Source organism: Chenopodium quinoa, unplaced genomic scaffold (genome assembly GCF_001683475.1).
Source record: "Chenopodium quinoa cultivar QQ74 unplaced genomic scaffold, ASM168347v1, whole genome shotgun sequence".
In the NCBI taxonomy this organism is placed as follows: Eukaryota; Viridiplantae; Streptophyta; class Magnoliopsida; order Caryophyllales; family Amaranthaceae; genus Chenopodium; species Chenopodium quinoa.
In genome coordinates this window covers 8,232-25,801 of record NW_018745457.1, presented here as the reverse complement: position 1 = coordinate 25,801, position 17,570 = coordinate 8,232, and the positions used below count along the sequence as shown (strand labels likewise).

General features: G+C 38.8%; 1 protein-coding gene across 3 annotated transcripts; it reads right to left on the bottom strand.

Moving 5' to 3' along the window:
• Positions 1-7,735: 7,735 nt before the first annotated feature.
• On the bottom strand, positions 7,736-13,876 carry LOC110714693 (protein FAR1-RELATED SEQUENCE 1-like). Of its 3 annotated transcripts, none has more exons than XR_002510145.1 (7): positions 13,455-13,876; positions 13,029-13,084; positions 12,356-12,455; positions 11,081-11,141; positions 8,492-9,582; positions 8,240-8,322; positions 7,736-8,138 (listed from the first exon to the last, which is right to left on the bottom strand). XR_002510145.1 is itself a non-coding variant. In XM_021893221.1 (6 exons), exons 5-6 carry the CDS (start codon positions 9,141-9,143, stop codon positions 8,312-8,314), a joined length of 663 nt encoding a protein of 220 aa, XP_021748913.1. In that variant the 5' UTR covers positions 9,144-9,582; positions 11,081-11,141; positions 12,356-12,455; positions 13,029-13,084; positions 13,455-13,873; the 3' UTR covers positions 8,153-8,311. The 3 variants fall into 3 exon arrangements, 1 of the variants encoding a protein (XP_021748913.1); XR_002510146.1 differs by having other exon boundaries at positions 11,086-11,141; XM_021893221.1 differs by lacking the exon at positions 7,736-8,138 and having other exon boundaries at positions 8,153-8,322; positions 13,455-13,873.
• Between the last annotated feature and the right edge of the window lie 3,694 nt (positions 13,877-17,570).

Here is a 17,570-nt window from a genome sequence, read left to right as displayed (position 1 = left end):
ATTTATCTTCTTCATGGTACTACAAAAAAACAAAGTAATAAGTTCAAATTTGACGTTTATAATCAATACATATGAGTTCAGATATGAAAATGAATAACAAGAAGTGAAACAAACTAGATGCTTACTTTTGCAGTATGTACCTCACGAGGCGCTTTCTTACTTGAGGTAACCGAGCGGAATCAAAGTAGAAGATTGTGTTACTGGAAACACAAATCACAAGTAGGGTCCAATGAGAACTACACACGAGACAAACAAATCAATAGTTAGCCTGTTACAACAAATAAACTGGGAAAACAAATGAACTTGACTAGCATAATCAGACGTACTCCTCATAGTATGGGACGAATATAAACTTGTCTCCTGCACTCACTGATTGCCTGATACCCCGTTCAGCATAGTACAACACGTCAGCGGAGTTGCCTAAGATTCTAGCAGTGGACATCTGCTCAGGGCACAACCACCCAACTTGACAAGGAGATTCACGCTCCCATATTTGCTCCTGGAGTGCTCTGCATGCATGATAACACAATGTTAATCGAAAACCAAACGACAAACACCACTAAACTGAATAACATAAATTGAGTACCAGTTGAATTACCTCATGGATATTTGAATGAAGGAAATGTTAAGCATTTCACCACTTAGAAATTCCTTCACATCTTCTTTGAATAGCCATGCCGTTGCATCATCATTGTAGTGGAACATTTCCTTAAGAAGTGGAATTTGGATGGGGCTGTCATTAGGCAACACGCAAACACGGTTGTGCAAATAAGCTAACTCCTGGGATAGCGATTGAAGCACCGTGTCTTCAACTAATGGAGTAGCTTGCGTAGCTGAACCTAGTGAAGGGCTCTTCATTGACGCCTTTCCACTCACCGAGCCATGTTCACTTCTGTTCTTTGGCCCCTCCACCCTCTTCTTTGGCGTTTGGCTTTTCCTCGATGGCTAATAAGTATGATCACACAAATGGTTAGAAAAGATTTCCATCCAACTCTTGTGAAGAAAGGATTAAAGCATAAAATCTAAATCTAAATTACCTGGTTCATCAACCGTATCCAAGCAGATGGCCATTGCACAAAACTACCTTTTGCTGCCCAGAGTGTAGTGAACTCATCACCCTCCACGGGCACAGGTATTAAGAGGTCCTCGGACCCGGGAACCACAGAATGGATCCCGACAGAATAATGCTCAGGCAGAAGAGGTCGCAAATGGACCGTACCTTGTTCGGCCGGTTGTGCACTACCATAGGCAACAACATGCAAAGGTCCATCATATGATTCGCCCGGGTGAAGAAGTTCACAACGGGTCTCTTCCTGCACCAATTACGAAGATACTTCATTTACATATACATATATAACTAAATATCTTAGGTGTAAGATAGGAGTTAAATCAAGCATTGACCTAAAATCATGAGAAACGGGCAAGTCATAACTGATTTGGGCCATTTCGAGCCGTAAATACTGTAAATGAACCTCAAACTTGTGAAATTGCTTTTTTTAGGTCGTTTCAAGGCATAAATGTTCATAACTAAGTATCTTAGGTGTAATATAGGAGTTAAATCAAGCATTGACCTAAAATCATGAGAAACGGGCAAGTCATAACTGATTTGGGCCATTTCGAGCCGTAAATACTGTAAATGAACCTCAAACTTGTGAAATTGCTTTTTTTAGGTCGTTTCAAGGCATAAATGTTCATAACTAAGTATCTTAGGTGTAATATAGGAGTTAAATCAAGCATTGACCTAAAATCATGAGAAACGGGCAAGTCATAACTGATTTGGGCCGTTTCGAGCCGTAAATACTGTAAATGAACCTCAAACTTGTGAAATTGCTCAGGTAAGGTTGTTTCAAGCCATACGTGTTCATCACTAAGTATCTTAGGTGTAAGATAGGAAAAAAGAAAAAAAAAACCAAGTCGAGTCCAAAAAAAAAAAAAAAAAAAAAACCGGACGCGAAGGGCAGCAGCTGCAGGCTGCACAGCTGTTGGCAGGCTGCACAGCTGCTGCAGCTTTTCCGGCAGCCCCTCCGGCAGCCTCTCCTACCTTCTCCGCTTCCCCATGACAAAGAGAAGGAGAAGGAGAAGGAGGAGGAGAAGGAAAAAGAGAAGGAGAAGGAGAAGAAAGAGAAGGAGGAGGAGGAGAAGGAGAAGGAGAAGGAGGAGGAGGAGAAGGAGAAGGAGAAAGAGAAGGAGAAGGAGAAGAAAGAGAAGGAGGAGGAGGAGAAGGAGAAGGAGAAAGAGAAGGATAAGGAGAAGAAAGAGAAGGAGGAGGAGGAGAAGGAGAAGGAGAAGGAGAAGGAGAAGGAGGAGGAGAAGGAGGAGGAGGAGAAGGAGAAGGAGAAGAAAGAGAAGGATAAAGAGAAGGATAAGGAGAAGAAAGAGAAGGAAGAGGAGGAGAAGGAGAAGGAGAAGGAGAAGGAGAAGGAGAAGGAGAAGGAGAAGGAGAAAGAGGAGGAGGAGAAGGAGAAGGAGAAGGAGAAGGAGAAGAAAGAGAAGGAGGAGGAAGAGGAGAAGGAGAATGAGAAAGAGAAAGAGAAGGAGGAGGAGAAGGAAGAGGAGGAAAAGGAGAAGGAGAAGGAGAAGGAGAAGGAGAAGAAAGAGAAGGAGGAGGAGGAGGAGAAGGAGAAGGAGAAAGAGAAAGAGAAGGAGGAGGAGAAGGAAGAGGAGAATGAGGAGGAGAAGAAGGAAGAGAAAACAAGAACAACACATGACATCAACAAAGCATACTGACAACACAACACAGCAAACATATAGGTGTGCTTGTAAGAACTTCTCTCGATCAGGTGACATTCGTTTCGACCCGATTGTGCCATGACCATCAAGTCTACCTTCATGTCGAGAAGTAGGAATACCAATAGGTTCAGCAACGGCTATATAGTCGGCCACAAAATTACCAATCTCCTCGGCCACGGTCCCTTGAATCATACTTCCTTCCGGGTGAGCCCGATTCCTAACTTTATCTTGCAATGTACCCATGTGTCTTTCAAAAGGATAGCACCACCTCAAGAACACTGGACCGCACAACTTAATCTCACGCACCAAATGAAGAATCAAATGCACCATTATGTCGAAAAACGAGGGCGGGAAGTACATCTCAAATTTGCACAAAGTCACAACCACATCCGCCTGTAAAGCATCAAGGGTACAAGGATCAAGCACTTTGCTACATATTGTATTGAAAAACGAACAGAGGCTTGTAATAGCTTCCCTCACGTGCTTTGGCAAAATACCACGTATTGCAATTGGTAGAAAAACTTGCATCAGAACATGACAATCATGGGATTTCATACTTGTCAGCTTCAATTCTCCATTTAAGGATACAAATCTTTTCATGTTAGATGCGTACCCTGATGGAACCTTAATGCCATACAGACATTCACAAAACCTCCGTTTTTCTACCCTTGACAATGTGTAGCAAGCCGGAGGTAAATAGGCCTTCCCCTCTTTGGCTTTTCCCTCATTTTTCTTCTTCGACGCATTCGCGGCCTTTCCCTTTCCCTTGCTCTTCTCCTTTCCCTGTTTCGAACCTATTTCTTTTTCCTTTTCCTGTTCCTTTCCCTTACTAAACCTATGCTGAACCCATAATTCTGGACGCACCCCCATCTTTTCCAAATCTAAACGTGCACCCTTTCCGTCCTTTGTCTTGTATTGAATATTCATCAGCGTTCCCACAAGAGCGTCGCACACATTCTTCTCTATATGCATTACATCAAGACAGTGCCTAACGTCATGTTCTTTCCAGTACGGGAGCAACCAAAAGATTGATTCTTTTTTAAAGAGAGCAACTGATTCCGCCGCTTTTTCAGATTTCCCAAATACTGTTCGTACACCCTTGACCCGAGCGTAAACCTCCTCACCAGTCAGTGGCCTAGGAGCAGTCCCCTCCTCCACCGTCCCATCGAAAGCCTTTTTCTGCCGACGGTACAGGTGATCGCGCCTGAGCAACCTTCTTGTCCTCAAATACACCTCCTTGAAAGAATGATCAAGGCGTCTGCTTGGCGTATCATCAATACAAATGGGACATGCCTTTTTCCCTTTATTCTTATACCCAGACAAGTTGCCATATGCAGGAAAATCATTAAGGGTCCACATAAGAGCTGCACGCAATGTGAACATCTCATTCTTATGAGCATCAAACACGGAAACCCCTTCGTCCCACATCTTTCTCAAATCATCAACCAATGGCGCAAGATACACATCAATGTCGTTTCCAGGTTGCCTTGGCCCCGATATCAAGAGTGAAAGCAGTACATATTTCCGTTTCATTCACAACCAAGGAGGCAAATTGTAGATCACTAAAAGTACCGGCCATGTGCTGTGCTGGGTACTAAGAGTGCCAAATGGATTCATCCCGTCCGTGCACAAACCAAGCCTTAAATTTCTGACTTCATCACCAAATTCCCCAAACTTCATATCAAGGTTCTTCCATTGCGGGGAGTCGGCTGGGTGCTTCAGCATTCTGTTTTTCTTTCTTCCCTCTGCATGCCACCTCAAGTTTTTAGCGTCTTTTGGTAAAGAGAACAGACACTTAAACCTAGGAATTATGGGAAGATACCACAACACCTTAGCAGGAGGTCCCTTCGTACCAGCATTGCAACTCTTGCGCTTGTAGCGCGACTTCTTGCATCTTGGACACTCCTCCAATTTTTCATATTCATTTCGGTAAAGAATACAATCATTAGGACATGCATGTATCTTCTTATACTCCAAACTAAATGGACACATGAGCTTCTTAGCGTAATAGTAAGACTTAGGAATTTCATTCCCATCTGGAAACATCTCACTTAACACGCTCAACAAGGAAGTAAAACTACTGTCCGTCCACCTATGCTTCGACTTAATGTTAAAAAGAGTTAGCACGGCTGATAGTTTGGAGTATTTTTTACACCCAGGATACAAAGGCTTTTTAGAAGCCTCCGATAATGACTCAAACACGTCACCTTCAAAACCACGCATCATCTCATCCACACCTTCATCCTCAACCTCATCCTCATGATCATCCTCAAATCCCTCCTCAGCACCATCATCATCAATATGTTCATCATTCTTGTATTCCTCGTCCACACGGATATTATTGCTTCTATCATCATGCACATCATACCCAATAACATCCCCACTGTACTCTCCTTCTTCACCATGCCAAATCCACACATGATATTTAACCCTAAACCCACGACAAACTACATGAACTCTAATGATATCAACACTATTGACCACCTTCACATTATTACAATCAACACAAGGACAATAGAGGCACTCGAAACCCATTCTGCGCTGATAAGATGAAGCCGTCTCGCAGAACTCTTGAACCCCATTAAAGAATTCCAATGTATCACGTCTACCATACATCCATCCACGATCCCTCTCCATTAAGTAAATTGTCTCTAAACATGGCAACATATTACGAATAATGTATAATTGCTACATCTATTATATATACAAATCAAATTCAAACACACAACATGCATATAACATTCATATAGATACAAAAATGCATATATGCTTCCAAAGGGTCCTTATCACTCCAACCTAACCCATCCTTGAACGTTTACTCTCACTAGTGAATGTATATCAGATTTCCAATTTTAAGGAAAATCCGGCAGCATTTCCCCCCAGTTCTCCAAGTACACGACGTAGGTAATTACTTACCCACATATGTACCCAGAGAACATGGTGATCCAGGAAATGCTTCGAAAAAACTGACATACATTCACCACCTAAGTAAGAGTAAACGTTCAAGAACAGTCCCAACCGGGGACTATTCAAGACTTTCTCCTAATGAGAAAGCCTAGAACGGGTATCTAGGCATATGATGATACGACATGCAATCAATTAAAAACCAATGGCTTAATCACACATCATGATAGAAGATGCACCAAAGTTATATCACACACCATCTCCACAAAATTGTGCACATAAAGTTATATATATATACCTGAGTACCTATAAAGGCTCAACACTCTCAAATAGAAGGTCAATGCCAAGGTCTATGCTTCGCCCAAAAATTCCTGATAATCTTTTTCAGTGTAACCTATATAGAACACAAATAGAAAACCAGATTAAGGGAAAAGATAAGAATGATATTAGTGAGCAATGCAAGAACAAGGACAGTCAGAGTAAGATATACCATACCAGGATGTTTTCCGCCCACTCTCCAAACTGATAATCTTACCCTAGAAGCCCTTGACACCCATTTCTTAGCCTGAAACACGCATGTATATAGTGAGAAGCAACTCATAAAGAAAAGTTCGTTTTCAAACCCTAAACCCTAAACCCTAAACCCTAAACCCTAAACTCTCAACCCTAAACCCTAAACCCTAAACTCTCAACCCTAAACCCTAAACCCTAAACCCTAAACTCTCAACTTTGTTCTCTTAAATACAAAGGACTAAATTATCCTATAAACAAAATAAAATTCTCAACTTTATTAGTGATGATAAATAAAGTTCTCATAGCAATTTAGAAATATAGGTAAATGTAGCTTGTACTAAATACAATAACAACTATTTTCTATCCATGTCTTTGGCTGAAATTCAGCAATGAAAGCAGCAACAAGGTTGAGGGCAGTTGGTGCATTATCAAAATTTCATTCAATTCATTCGAAGCCAGTTTGACAGATAACTCTATTCAAGTTCCAACATCAGGGTTCCAACATCACAGACCCAATTCATGCTAACACAAAAGACCAATTCTTGACAAACCCTAAGCTAGCAATTACATGAAACTTGTCAATATTAACTAATTTAAAGACCAATTCTTCAAAAACCATAACAATGGAGAAGAGCTATTACGACTTACCTACCAATAAGGAGCGCTATAACAATGGAGGAGCTGCAACATATACTTCAATAATGCAAGCATATATGGAGGGAGGCAGAAGAGAAGAGCTGAGTGCGTGCGTGCGTGTAGGGAGGCAATGCAAAAGCAAAAACGTGAGGATGAAGAACAGGGGAGTGCGTGCTTGAGGGAGGCAGAAGAACAAACCCCTTCAATGGAAGCTTCAATTCAATGGAGGAATGGTTTGGGGAGAATGAAGGCGCGCGTTTTTGGAGGTGAAAGAATTGAAGAACGTTAATTAGCACAGTGCGTGTATGCTGTTTGTATTCAAAAACCCGCAATTTTTTTTTTAATTGGCAACGGTTACCCGTTGCCAATCTACCCCTTTTAAATTTTTTTTTTTTTTTAAATATTATCAATTGGCAACGGTTAACCGTTGCCAAATAGCAAGTTGTTGGCAACGGTTAACCGTTGCCAATCTACCCCTTTTTGTTTTTTTTTTAAAGAAATTGGCAACGGTTAACCGTTGCCAAATTTCAACCAAATTTATTTTTTTTTAAAAATGGCGCTCACAGCAAGTTTGGCAACGGTTTTCATGAACCATTGCCATAGGGGGGTTGCCTAATTCTTTTTTTCTACTAGTGTGAGGACTTGCCTCAGACGCTTGCTAAACTTGACCGCCCTCCTTCTGCTTAATTAAGCTATGCTTTATTTTTTCTATTTATACGGCCTGCGTGCCGTTTTTTTCTTTACCCGGCCAAGGGGTCGGGGTTTATTGACGATTCTCAATTCGTCAGTCGGCCTTTTGGCCGACTGTTTTAATTAATTAATCAGCCGACACTTTTGGTCGATTTTCATTACTTTGATTGTGTTTTGATTTTTTGCCATTTTTTCTTTGAATATGGTAAGCCTGTAATACAGTACATAAAAGTTGCACAAAGTAATATGGTAATTTATCATCTGACTGAAATAATTTAGTAATATAAATTAACTTAAAGCTTAAACTTAAATCTGTAATCCAGTACTAATGGTGATCCATAAAAATTACAAGCTTTTAGTTAAAATAACTAAGGGCAAATTAACCACAAATATTGAGTTACTATGTAGAGATCCGAATATAAGCTTAAACATAGCCTAATACTTGGTTAAGCTACATCCACCAAAAACGCATGTCCTAAAACGTACACCTAACCTGGTCAAGAACACCTAAGTCATTTCTAGAGCACATCTAAAGCATTTCAGAATTCAGATGGACCCGTGCACCATTCCATGCTTTTCCTCATTAGTAACTCATTATCAAAAGTCACTTTGTCACCCAGACCAATAGTGTCGCAATCCACCAATTGTGCCTGCTTCCGTTTAACCTGATTAGTTTGATTCCAAAAAAGTAAATGCAGCAGCTACTTGTATTACAAAGTTAATATTGAAAGGCATGTATAATGAAAAATCATAACAGGATATTTACTGGAAGTATATCGGGAGCAGCCACATCAGGGGCTACAGGTGAGTCTGCACCATCATTCCTTCGTTTTCAGCATCATTTGGTTCCTACATTATCAGCAAAACAACTAAATGACAAACAACCACTAGCTAAATTACAGATATCGCAATAAGTGTAAGAAACATAAAGATTGCTGCCATATTTTAGCCTTCTGCTGTTTTGGTTTTTTGTAACCTATATCAGCTAAACCTTTGTTTCTTGAACCTTTTGGCCTACCTCGAGGCTTCTTCGGTGGAACCGGGTCCTTAACAGTAGCACCAATTTCCTTTACATTTTCTACATGAGTTGGTTTCTGAACAGCCAAGGTTGTACCACTGAACCCTGCACTCGCAGATCCCTGAAAATCATTCGGGAAATTTAGAGCTATGGTTTGCTCAAGCTTCGTCTTCCTACACTTATCAACATCCAACCGCAACTGATTAATTGAGTCTATGACCATTTGTACCGTCTCATCATTCACCATGGCCGCCTCTTCACACAATGGCTCAGCAACTTTCAATAGCATATTGAACCGTTTCACATGAACAACTTCGGATGGATCATCAGCAGTTACCTTCACCCTTGTATGTTTGCGCATTATGTCCTTTTGCCACCGGCTTACAATATATCTCTCAGGCACATCAAGCACAAAATTCCGATCTAATATACTGATGGTGTGTTTACACATAATACCATGTGTTTCAATTTTCCTGCAATTACAACATACTTCCGTTGTTTCGGTGTTGAAGGTAACACAATAATACCTATGCCGATCAGTAATTACCTCCTCACTCTTACCAGGTGGAACAAGCCACACTCGGTCCTCAAGAGTGTACTCAATTATATTGTCAGAAATTACTCGCTCACCTCTATCATACACATACATCATCCTCGAAGAACATTCTGTCTGGACTTCTTGAAATTTTGTGTCCGTAGCTTTTGAAAGACCTTCTCCGTCTTGAAACCACTCACTAACCTCCTCAAGTACTTTGAACAGTAAGCATCTGCATTGGTTTCATCACGTATCCGCTTATCCATGGCCCTACGATACTTGTGAGGGAATTCAAACAGCTTTGTATGTCGAGTAAGAAACCCGTCAAAAAAAGCTATTAATGCTCTCAACCCTTTGCGTAGTCTTCATACTGGACCAAAAATACTCCTTCATATAGGCCGGCACCCACATATGTCTCTCTTTAAACAGCCTAGTAAGCCATTCATTTTTCTCAAGCTTGTACTGAGACATTAGCGCACACCAACGCGTTTCAAACTCATCAGTCATAAAACTCTCACATATGACCTCCTTCAATTTGGGTTTGAATTCTGTGTACCTGATTGTCAAAATTAAGTTATATAGCACATAGGGTTTGATCAAAATTCAGATTAACGCCAACACTTTGTGACAGAGTAAATTAAATCAATATTTCAGATTTTCATTCCACATAAACAAGTAGGTTTAATTAATAAGTTTATGATAATTATAAGTGACATTTGCTTTAGAATTATATGGACAAAACTAGCATGCAAACCGTTTTGAAAACAAATGTATCTTAGACACATCACAAGTCGAAGTAATCACACAAAGCATCATAAAATTAGAAACCTGATCAAGCATTCTAAAAAGAGTGAAGTTTACTAACCCTACCAAGTTCACAAATTAATTATTATTTAATGGTAGTTCTCCAATTGCAGAATAAATGGATGCAAGTTCTGCCTCGAAATCATCAATATATAGCCAGTTGTAGCTGAGCTGTAGAGTGGTTAGCCACATCAACTCTTCTCGTGTATACTTCTATGCATTCTTGTTCAAGCTCAACTATCATCTTATTCAGTTATCCCTATTTGTTTCATGCTTGCCCATTTCATCCTATACTATACCATCTAAATAAAATAGATAAAATAGTAGGCAAAAAAGAACAGAGTTTCGTTTCATCCCATATCATCTAAATAAAATAGTTGGCAAAAAATAATAGAGTTCCATTTCATCCCATATCATCTACATAAAATAGTAGGCAAAAAAGAACAGAGTTAACCAACGATGAAAACAAGATAGAAATAGCATCCTAACCTTGAAGAGTTGAAGTGCAAACCTTAAAACAGTCATATCATCCAAGAATATTAATCCAAAAAAATAAAGGTCCAAGAATCAGATTGAGATTGACTATGCTAGGAAGGTTTGCAACAATGCCCCTTAAGCTTTTGTCCAATCTAATAACATTGACATCATTCTTATTTTTAATTCTCATTTTCCATTATAAGATTAAGATCCTCTCTCGTTCTTTTACCCTTTATTACTGGAAGTTCAAAGCAATCACCACATGGTCGCCTTATTAGTTCATCAATGAGCTTGATACTGACCTTTTTTCGAATTAAGTTGGAAACCCTAAATTACCAAATAACAATTTTGGAACATCTGAACCACAGAAGTTCATCTATGAGCTTGATACCCATCCCAACTTCTGACTTTTAAAAGTGTGTACAGGTTTCCTGCACAATCAAGTATTCGCCATCTTGCTGCTTCCTTCCTACAAACCAAGCCGTTTACTAAATCTCTGAAGCTGATTATTAAATTTCTTGGCGCTAAATTAGAATACACTTCACTTATTTGGCCTCATCCAAAACCTTATTAGTCATTCATTTACCCGATTTCGCTCAGAATCCAATTCTACAGCTACTTTAAAGAAAAGGGCTTAATTGCACGTAAACAACACCAATCAAACTCACCAAAATCCCACTTTCTAAAGCAAATGCTCAATAACTGAAATAGCAAACCAAAAAACTCGAGAAACATAAATAGCTAGTAAAAAAAGCATTGAAGGTGAGACTAACCTTACATTTTATAAGGATCAGCACCAGTGTATCTAGTTGGTTTCAGAATAGGAATCAAAACCTATGCAACATTCAAATCAGTGATTGCAAACTCAGTAACAAAATTCATCACCCAAATTATTCAAAGTAACAAACTAAAAATATAAAACAAAAATTAGCAATATATATATATATATATATAAAAGAAGGGCGGGGGGGATGAAATTACCCCTCGATTAACCTTACATAATGGTCGTTCACTGTTCATAAGCTCTACGACAGTCATTCTTTGTGTGTTCTCTTTTTATTTTCTATTGAATATATTCTAGTTTTGTGTTATTTTAATAATGATTCAAAAGGATAGGAAAGGAAGAAGTGACCTATTTCACAAAAGAGCTCATTGACTTTCTGTGCTGTTTTAGCAAAAGTTTCACAGAAATGCAACCCATTTTCTTTTGCATATTCATAAGCAATCTGCAATAGTTATCAGTTTGATTAACTTCTTCCTGCAGTGCTCTTAAACCAAAACTTTTTCGGAAACTAAACAAAAATGTATTTGGTAATGTCTTAATCTTACTGAAACTGCAAATACAGTACAGTCCTCCTAAGAGACATGTAAGCAGTAAGTTTAATAACTATGACTCGTCTTACATGAGCCTCGAGAAAAGGGCCTAACAATACTCACAATCCAAGCATTAATCAGAACACCTTATTCTAAATAACTGCCATTAATTTTACAGAGGCTATTTGACCTAGAGTTGGTTATGAGAAAAGTAAGTTCTGAAAATGGACTTTCCTATGTGTTTAAGTGTTATTAAGTAATGATAATAAATCAATCCAGGAATTAAGGCAACTGATGTTAAAGAGCCCCTAGACCTTCAAAATAGCGTTGTTGAGTTTTTTCTCATTATTCTCTCTTTTAAAGGTTATTTGAGAAACATATGTCCACACTTTAGCACTTATTGATAAGAAATGCAACAACATTACAAGGTTACATATTATTAACCACCCTAACACACATGACATTTGGGATATCGTACATTTCCTTAGTACATGGATTTTTTTTTATTTAATCATTAAAGTTAATCTAAATGATTATATATATATCCTGTTATAATACAAGCAACAAAAACCAGCAGTTAAATAAAAAGAACCGAGGAGGAGGATGCCCCTTAGTGTGGAGAAGACCAATTGCAGATTCAAAGGGGACGGTTAAGCAAAGGTATATTCAAATGTAAAAGGGTTCAAAAACCAGTTGAAGAGTTTAAGAATGGACTGTAAAGATTTAGTGCTAACCTGGAAGAGTCTGAGATTCTTTATCTCATGCCATTTGTAATTGTCTGGCGGCAAAATTGCAGTTTCATTCTACGTTCTGCTTGATTTTTTAATAAGATTCCTACAAAATCACATTGATAGAAAGTTAAGTATATGACTTAAAAACCAAAACAAAAAATATTCTCAAAGAAATATTAAATTTGCATTCTAAAAACGAACTATAGACCCAGTAAATTATCGCCATATACAACTATGACCAAACATAAGAAAATTTAACCAATCCTACTGAAATTGTTCTTTAAAACCTCAGTTACTCCAGCAATAACACAAACTATGCAACCAGATATTGCAAATTACGTTCAACAAAGCAATAAGGGTCTTGCTTTGTTAATTGAAGTGTGCAGCTACAGTCTACAATGGAACCATACATTGGAATTCGACCAAAATGAAAAAGCTTAATTAGTAAATTAATAAACAGAAAAGCTACCTCAAATAACCAAAATCTATATAGATTGCATCTAAATACCAATCACCTGCTATTTGCAACCCATCACCACTAAAATCGAACATAACCGCTACCAATCACCAAAAGTTAATCAATACAAAACTAAATTTAAAATCCATCAATCAATGATAACCACTATCAATACTGAATGAACTATTCACCAAAAAAAATACTGAATGAACTAAATACCTTGAATGCAGATACATCGAACTCACCAACACCTTCACCAGAAACACTACGCTGAACTGCAAGCAACATAAACTACAATCATCAGAACCGAATCCAAACATAGTTTCTGAACTGCAGCACAAGATACGACTATAGAACAATCAACACAATTTCTTAATTATTATAAAATTCTTTACTAAATAAAACCCCAAAAGTAAATGACCGAAGGAGAACTCAACAAACTCGTAATTAATAAATGATCAGAATAACTCAACCAAAAGTAAGATAAAAAATCAACTAAATAATCAGAAATCAGATTAACTCAACCAAAAGTAAAAAGATAACAAAAATTTGATAGAGTTTATGAATTGTGAAATCAGAATTTCCATTTATTAAATCAGAATTTCCATTAGTAAAAATTCACACTTATTCAGTACGAGTAATTACCTCAGCAATAATGGAAGAAAGGAAGCTCAGAACACGCTTCAATGGAAAACTCAGATTGACCTTCAATGGAAGAGCGAAAAATCTTAAAAGCAAAAGTGGAAAAATGGCTGGACAATAGCAGAGGAGGAAAGAGAAAGAGAGTAGGATGAGAGAGAAAACGGAAATGAATGAGTGATGGCAAGTGAATTCAGGAAAAGTAGGACTGACCGCTGAGGTAGAAAGCAAAGGAATTCAAGATCCAATGGCAAGACCGCAAATAACATCCCAAGACAAGGACAAAACCGTTCGCACACTGCCCTACTGTTCATAAGGAACAGTTCTGCTGATCTTCTCACTTTTTAAAGAGTGTAGATTAAATTTGAATTTTGGATACAGTGGGAAAAGATTCGTTACACCAAGTAAATCAACAAGGGACAACTTCCCTTAGCCAAAAATCCTACACAGTCAACACTTAGTCAAAACTTGATCAGAATCAACAGGTCTTATAAACACAACATCCAAAAAAAGAAGCAAAAAAGTAAAGGGACAGCTGCAATCATATGTGAGAGTGTACAAAAACATAACAAACTTACATTGAGCACTTGCCAAGTTATTCGGGAAACTTCCTGGTTATATGCCATATACACCACCGATGCCTAGTACCAGGCATCACCTCAGCTAGCAGTTTCCTCATGGCAGCCGCTTGGTCAGTCAATATGGCTACAGGAGCCCTATTATTCATGCTAGCCAACCACTACTTGAAAATCTAAGAAAACGTATCTGAATCTTCACGAGATTCCAACGCACACCCAAGCAAAATTGTTTGCCCGTGGTGGTTAACTCCAACAAAATTAACAAATGGGAGCTCGTAATCATTGGTTAAATAAGTTGCATCAAAACAAACAACATCACCAAAGTCATCGTACGCCGCACGACTAATACATCCTTCAGCCGCCCTTCTACATCAAGCCGTGGAGCATGAAAAAAATTGTCATTCCCTGCTTGCATCTTATCAAAAATATTCCATCATAGCCACAGCATCACCCCCGACCATCTTTAACCTTCTAGCCTTATAAACCTCATGCTGTAAATCCTTGACAGTCAACGACATTTCCCTCTCCGTTCCCAAGCAACTATGTATTTGTGTAACAGGTACACCCTTGTCAAAGTAATTCAACAACTTCTTTCGAACGGTGGAGGTCATATGCTTCATACGATACTCCTTAACGAGCTTCGAGTTACTAGGGGACGGCTTGTGCCTCTCATGTTTCAATTTCACCCCCCCCCCCTCACTACTCACTCTCCTTCTTCATTAACACTAGCATATACCATGGCAGGGCACTCACATTTTTTGGACGTCTCTTGCCACGCCCCAACTCATCCTCGCCTACTACACCATCTACAACTCCACCTGTACCTGAAACATCCATGGCCATAGCCCTTTTCTTAGCTTCTCTCCTTGCCCTTATATCAGGTCTACCCTAACACTCACACCTCCAAGTCGTGGCTATTCTCTTCTTCTTGTCCTTTGAATTTACTCCTTGCACCTAGCAACGCCAAAACCAATCTGCTCAGCATAGTCCTTATAATAGGATTCGACATCTTGCCAGGTTTTAAATACCATACCAACTTGAGGTGGTTCTACCGTTGTAACAACAGTTATGTTATTGCTAGCAACAATAGTTTCGATTGTCTCAATTGTCTTCATAAGAGAAACATATTGACTTTCACTATACATTTCTGACTCATTGTTTTCTACACCCTCAAAGACAAATTCATCAAGTCCCTCAACCTTGTTGAAACCATTCCCAATCAATTTTACTCCACTACTCCTATCAACTATGTCAACATGCTCACTGCCCCTGATTATAGATGGCATTTCAGGATGCCCATCACCCCTAACAACTCCACCTCTTTATCTGCTTCATTTATAAACCACAAACATGGTGTAAATAAGAAAAATTCCACACAACACAGAAAATATATTCAGGACAAAATCTCTAATACACTGAATTTAGGAATAGAATCGTAACAGCGACCATTAAAAAAATCAAACGTATATAACAAAGCATCATAATCATTACCCAATCAACTATAGCTTAGCAGTTATAGTGGTAATTATTATCCCCAATGCCACTTCATTAGTCTTTTTACTGGTAATTATTTTAATAGTAATAAATTTCGAATTACAAAGAGGTCCCTAATCTGGTAAATCTAGCAGCAATTCAATTCTAACATTCAATTATATTGCAAAATTAAATCTTGTTGACTCTATACTCAAGCAACTAACTGTTAATTACACAATTAACACCTTGGTAGTAAAGCTACAACTACTAATTTAAAAATTAATGCGCCTCTACTAAACAGACAAATATTAGTAACCAGGTTCATTGAAACAACATTTGCTTACCTTCCATTGATAACAAGTTCCAGCACAGATCTGAGACTCAATTGGCCGCTCTCACTTTCTCAGGTCTACAACATCCATTACCAGATGCAACAGTACAGAGCTTCACAGACCGGTGTCTACAGATTTTCGAGCTTCATTGACTTTGTAAATTTTGCAATTAAAAAATGATGGGTGTGAAAAAAAAAAGACAAGATCCGAGAGCTGTGAAAAAAAAAAAAAATCCAAGAAAAGTTACATTAACGATGTTAAATGTTTATAGAGTTAACTCCATCAAACGGAGTCACTTTGGTTACACAATCATCATCTCAGCAAGTATAAAACAATTAAATAATCACTAAGCACGAATTCATAGCCACAAAATAATGAATATGTCATTTGAGATACAAAAATTGTATCTTTATTTGAGGTACCGGGGCCTCTTTCATAAAATATGCTTTTGGAAGGACTACCAATTTTAATGACAATGTAATACAAAAAGCCTTTGAAAAGACTCATACAATAATTAGAAATACGGCTATTTCATCAAATGTCACTCAGTACTTAAAAAATTCACCAAATGTCATCGTGTTTTTCAAAATTCACCAAATGTCACTGAGGTTTAGTACAATATCACCAAATGTCATTTCCGTTAGTTGACCGTCAATGTCCGTTAGTAGACCGTTAGTTGACTCCACCACTTGCCACGTGTCACCTTCTAATTGGTCAGTTTTTTTAAAAAAAAATAATTAAACAAAAATTAAAAAAAAACCAAAAATATTTGAAAAATAAAAAAAAATTAAAACTAACTATACAATTTTTTTTAAAAAAAACAACAACAAAAAAAAAAAGAAACTCAGAGGTGGCCAACCACCACCTCCTCCCTGTCGTCGAGCCCCCTGCCACCCCAAAAACCCTAGCCACCACCACCCCCCTGCCGTCGGGGCTAGCACCGGAAGGTGCGCCGGCTGCCGGCGACCCCTCCTCTATCCCGTCGCGACCCCGTAACCCGCGAAACCTCACCCCCCTTCCTCCACCACCCCGAAACCCCACCCCCCTTCCTCTCCCTCTCCGTTAGTTCACAACCACGCAGCGAGCTTACCACACCAACTCCCACCAGCACCTGCCAACACCAACCACTGCATCTCAAAAGCCGACCAGCAGCAACTCCAATCACCACCAATTTTTGTGAAGAACCCTAAACAAATTGAATTGGGATTTTTTGTTTGGTGAAGCAATTCACAAAATTGTTTGCTCTAATTGATTGTATGTTGAATTGTGAACATTTTGGTACAAGTTTAAAAAAAATTGGTGAAAAAATGATGTTTCTCAAGCTTTCATGCGTGAGCTTCAACGGAGCTTCAATGGCGTTTTTGTGCGTTTGGGAAGAAGAAGGGAAGGGGAGAGGGGCCGACATCGGCGGAGAAATGGCGGCGAGAGAGAAGGGGGGTGGGGTTTCGGGGTGGTGGAGGCTGGTGGCTGGGGTTCCGGGACTGCCGGCGGCTGGGCTGGTGGCTGGGTTTGAGGTTCAGTTTTTTTTTTAATTTTTTGTTATTTTTTTTACTTTTTGTTATTTTTAAATTTTTTTAAAAAACGGACCAATCAGAAGGTGACACGTGCAAGTGGTGGGGTCAACTAACGGTCCACTAACGGAAATGACATTTGATGATATTGTACTAAACCTCAGTGGCATTTGGTGAATTTTGAAAAACACGATGGCATTTGGTGAATTTTTTAAGTACTCAGTGGCA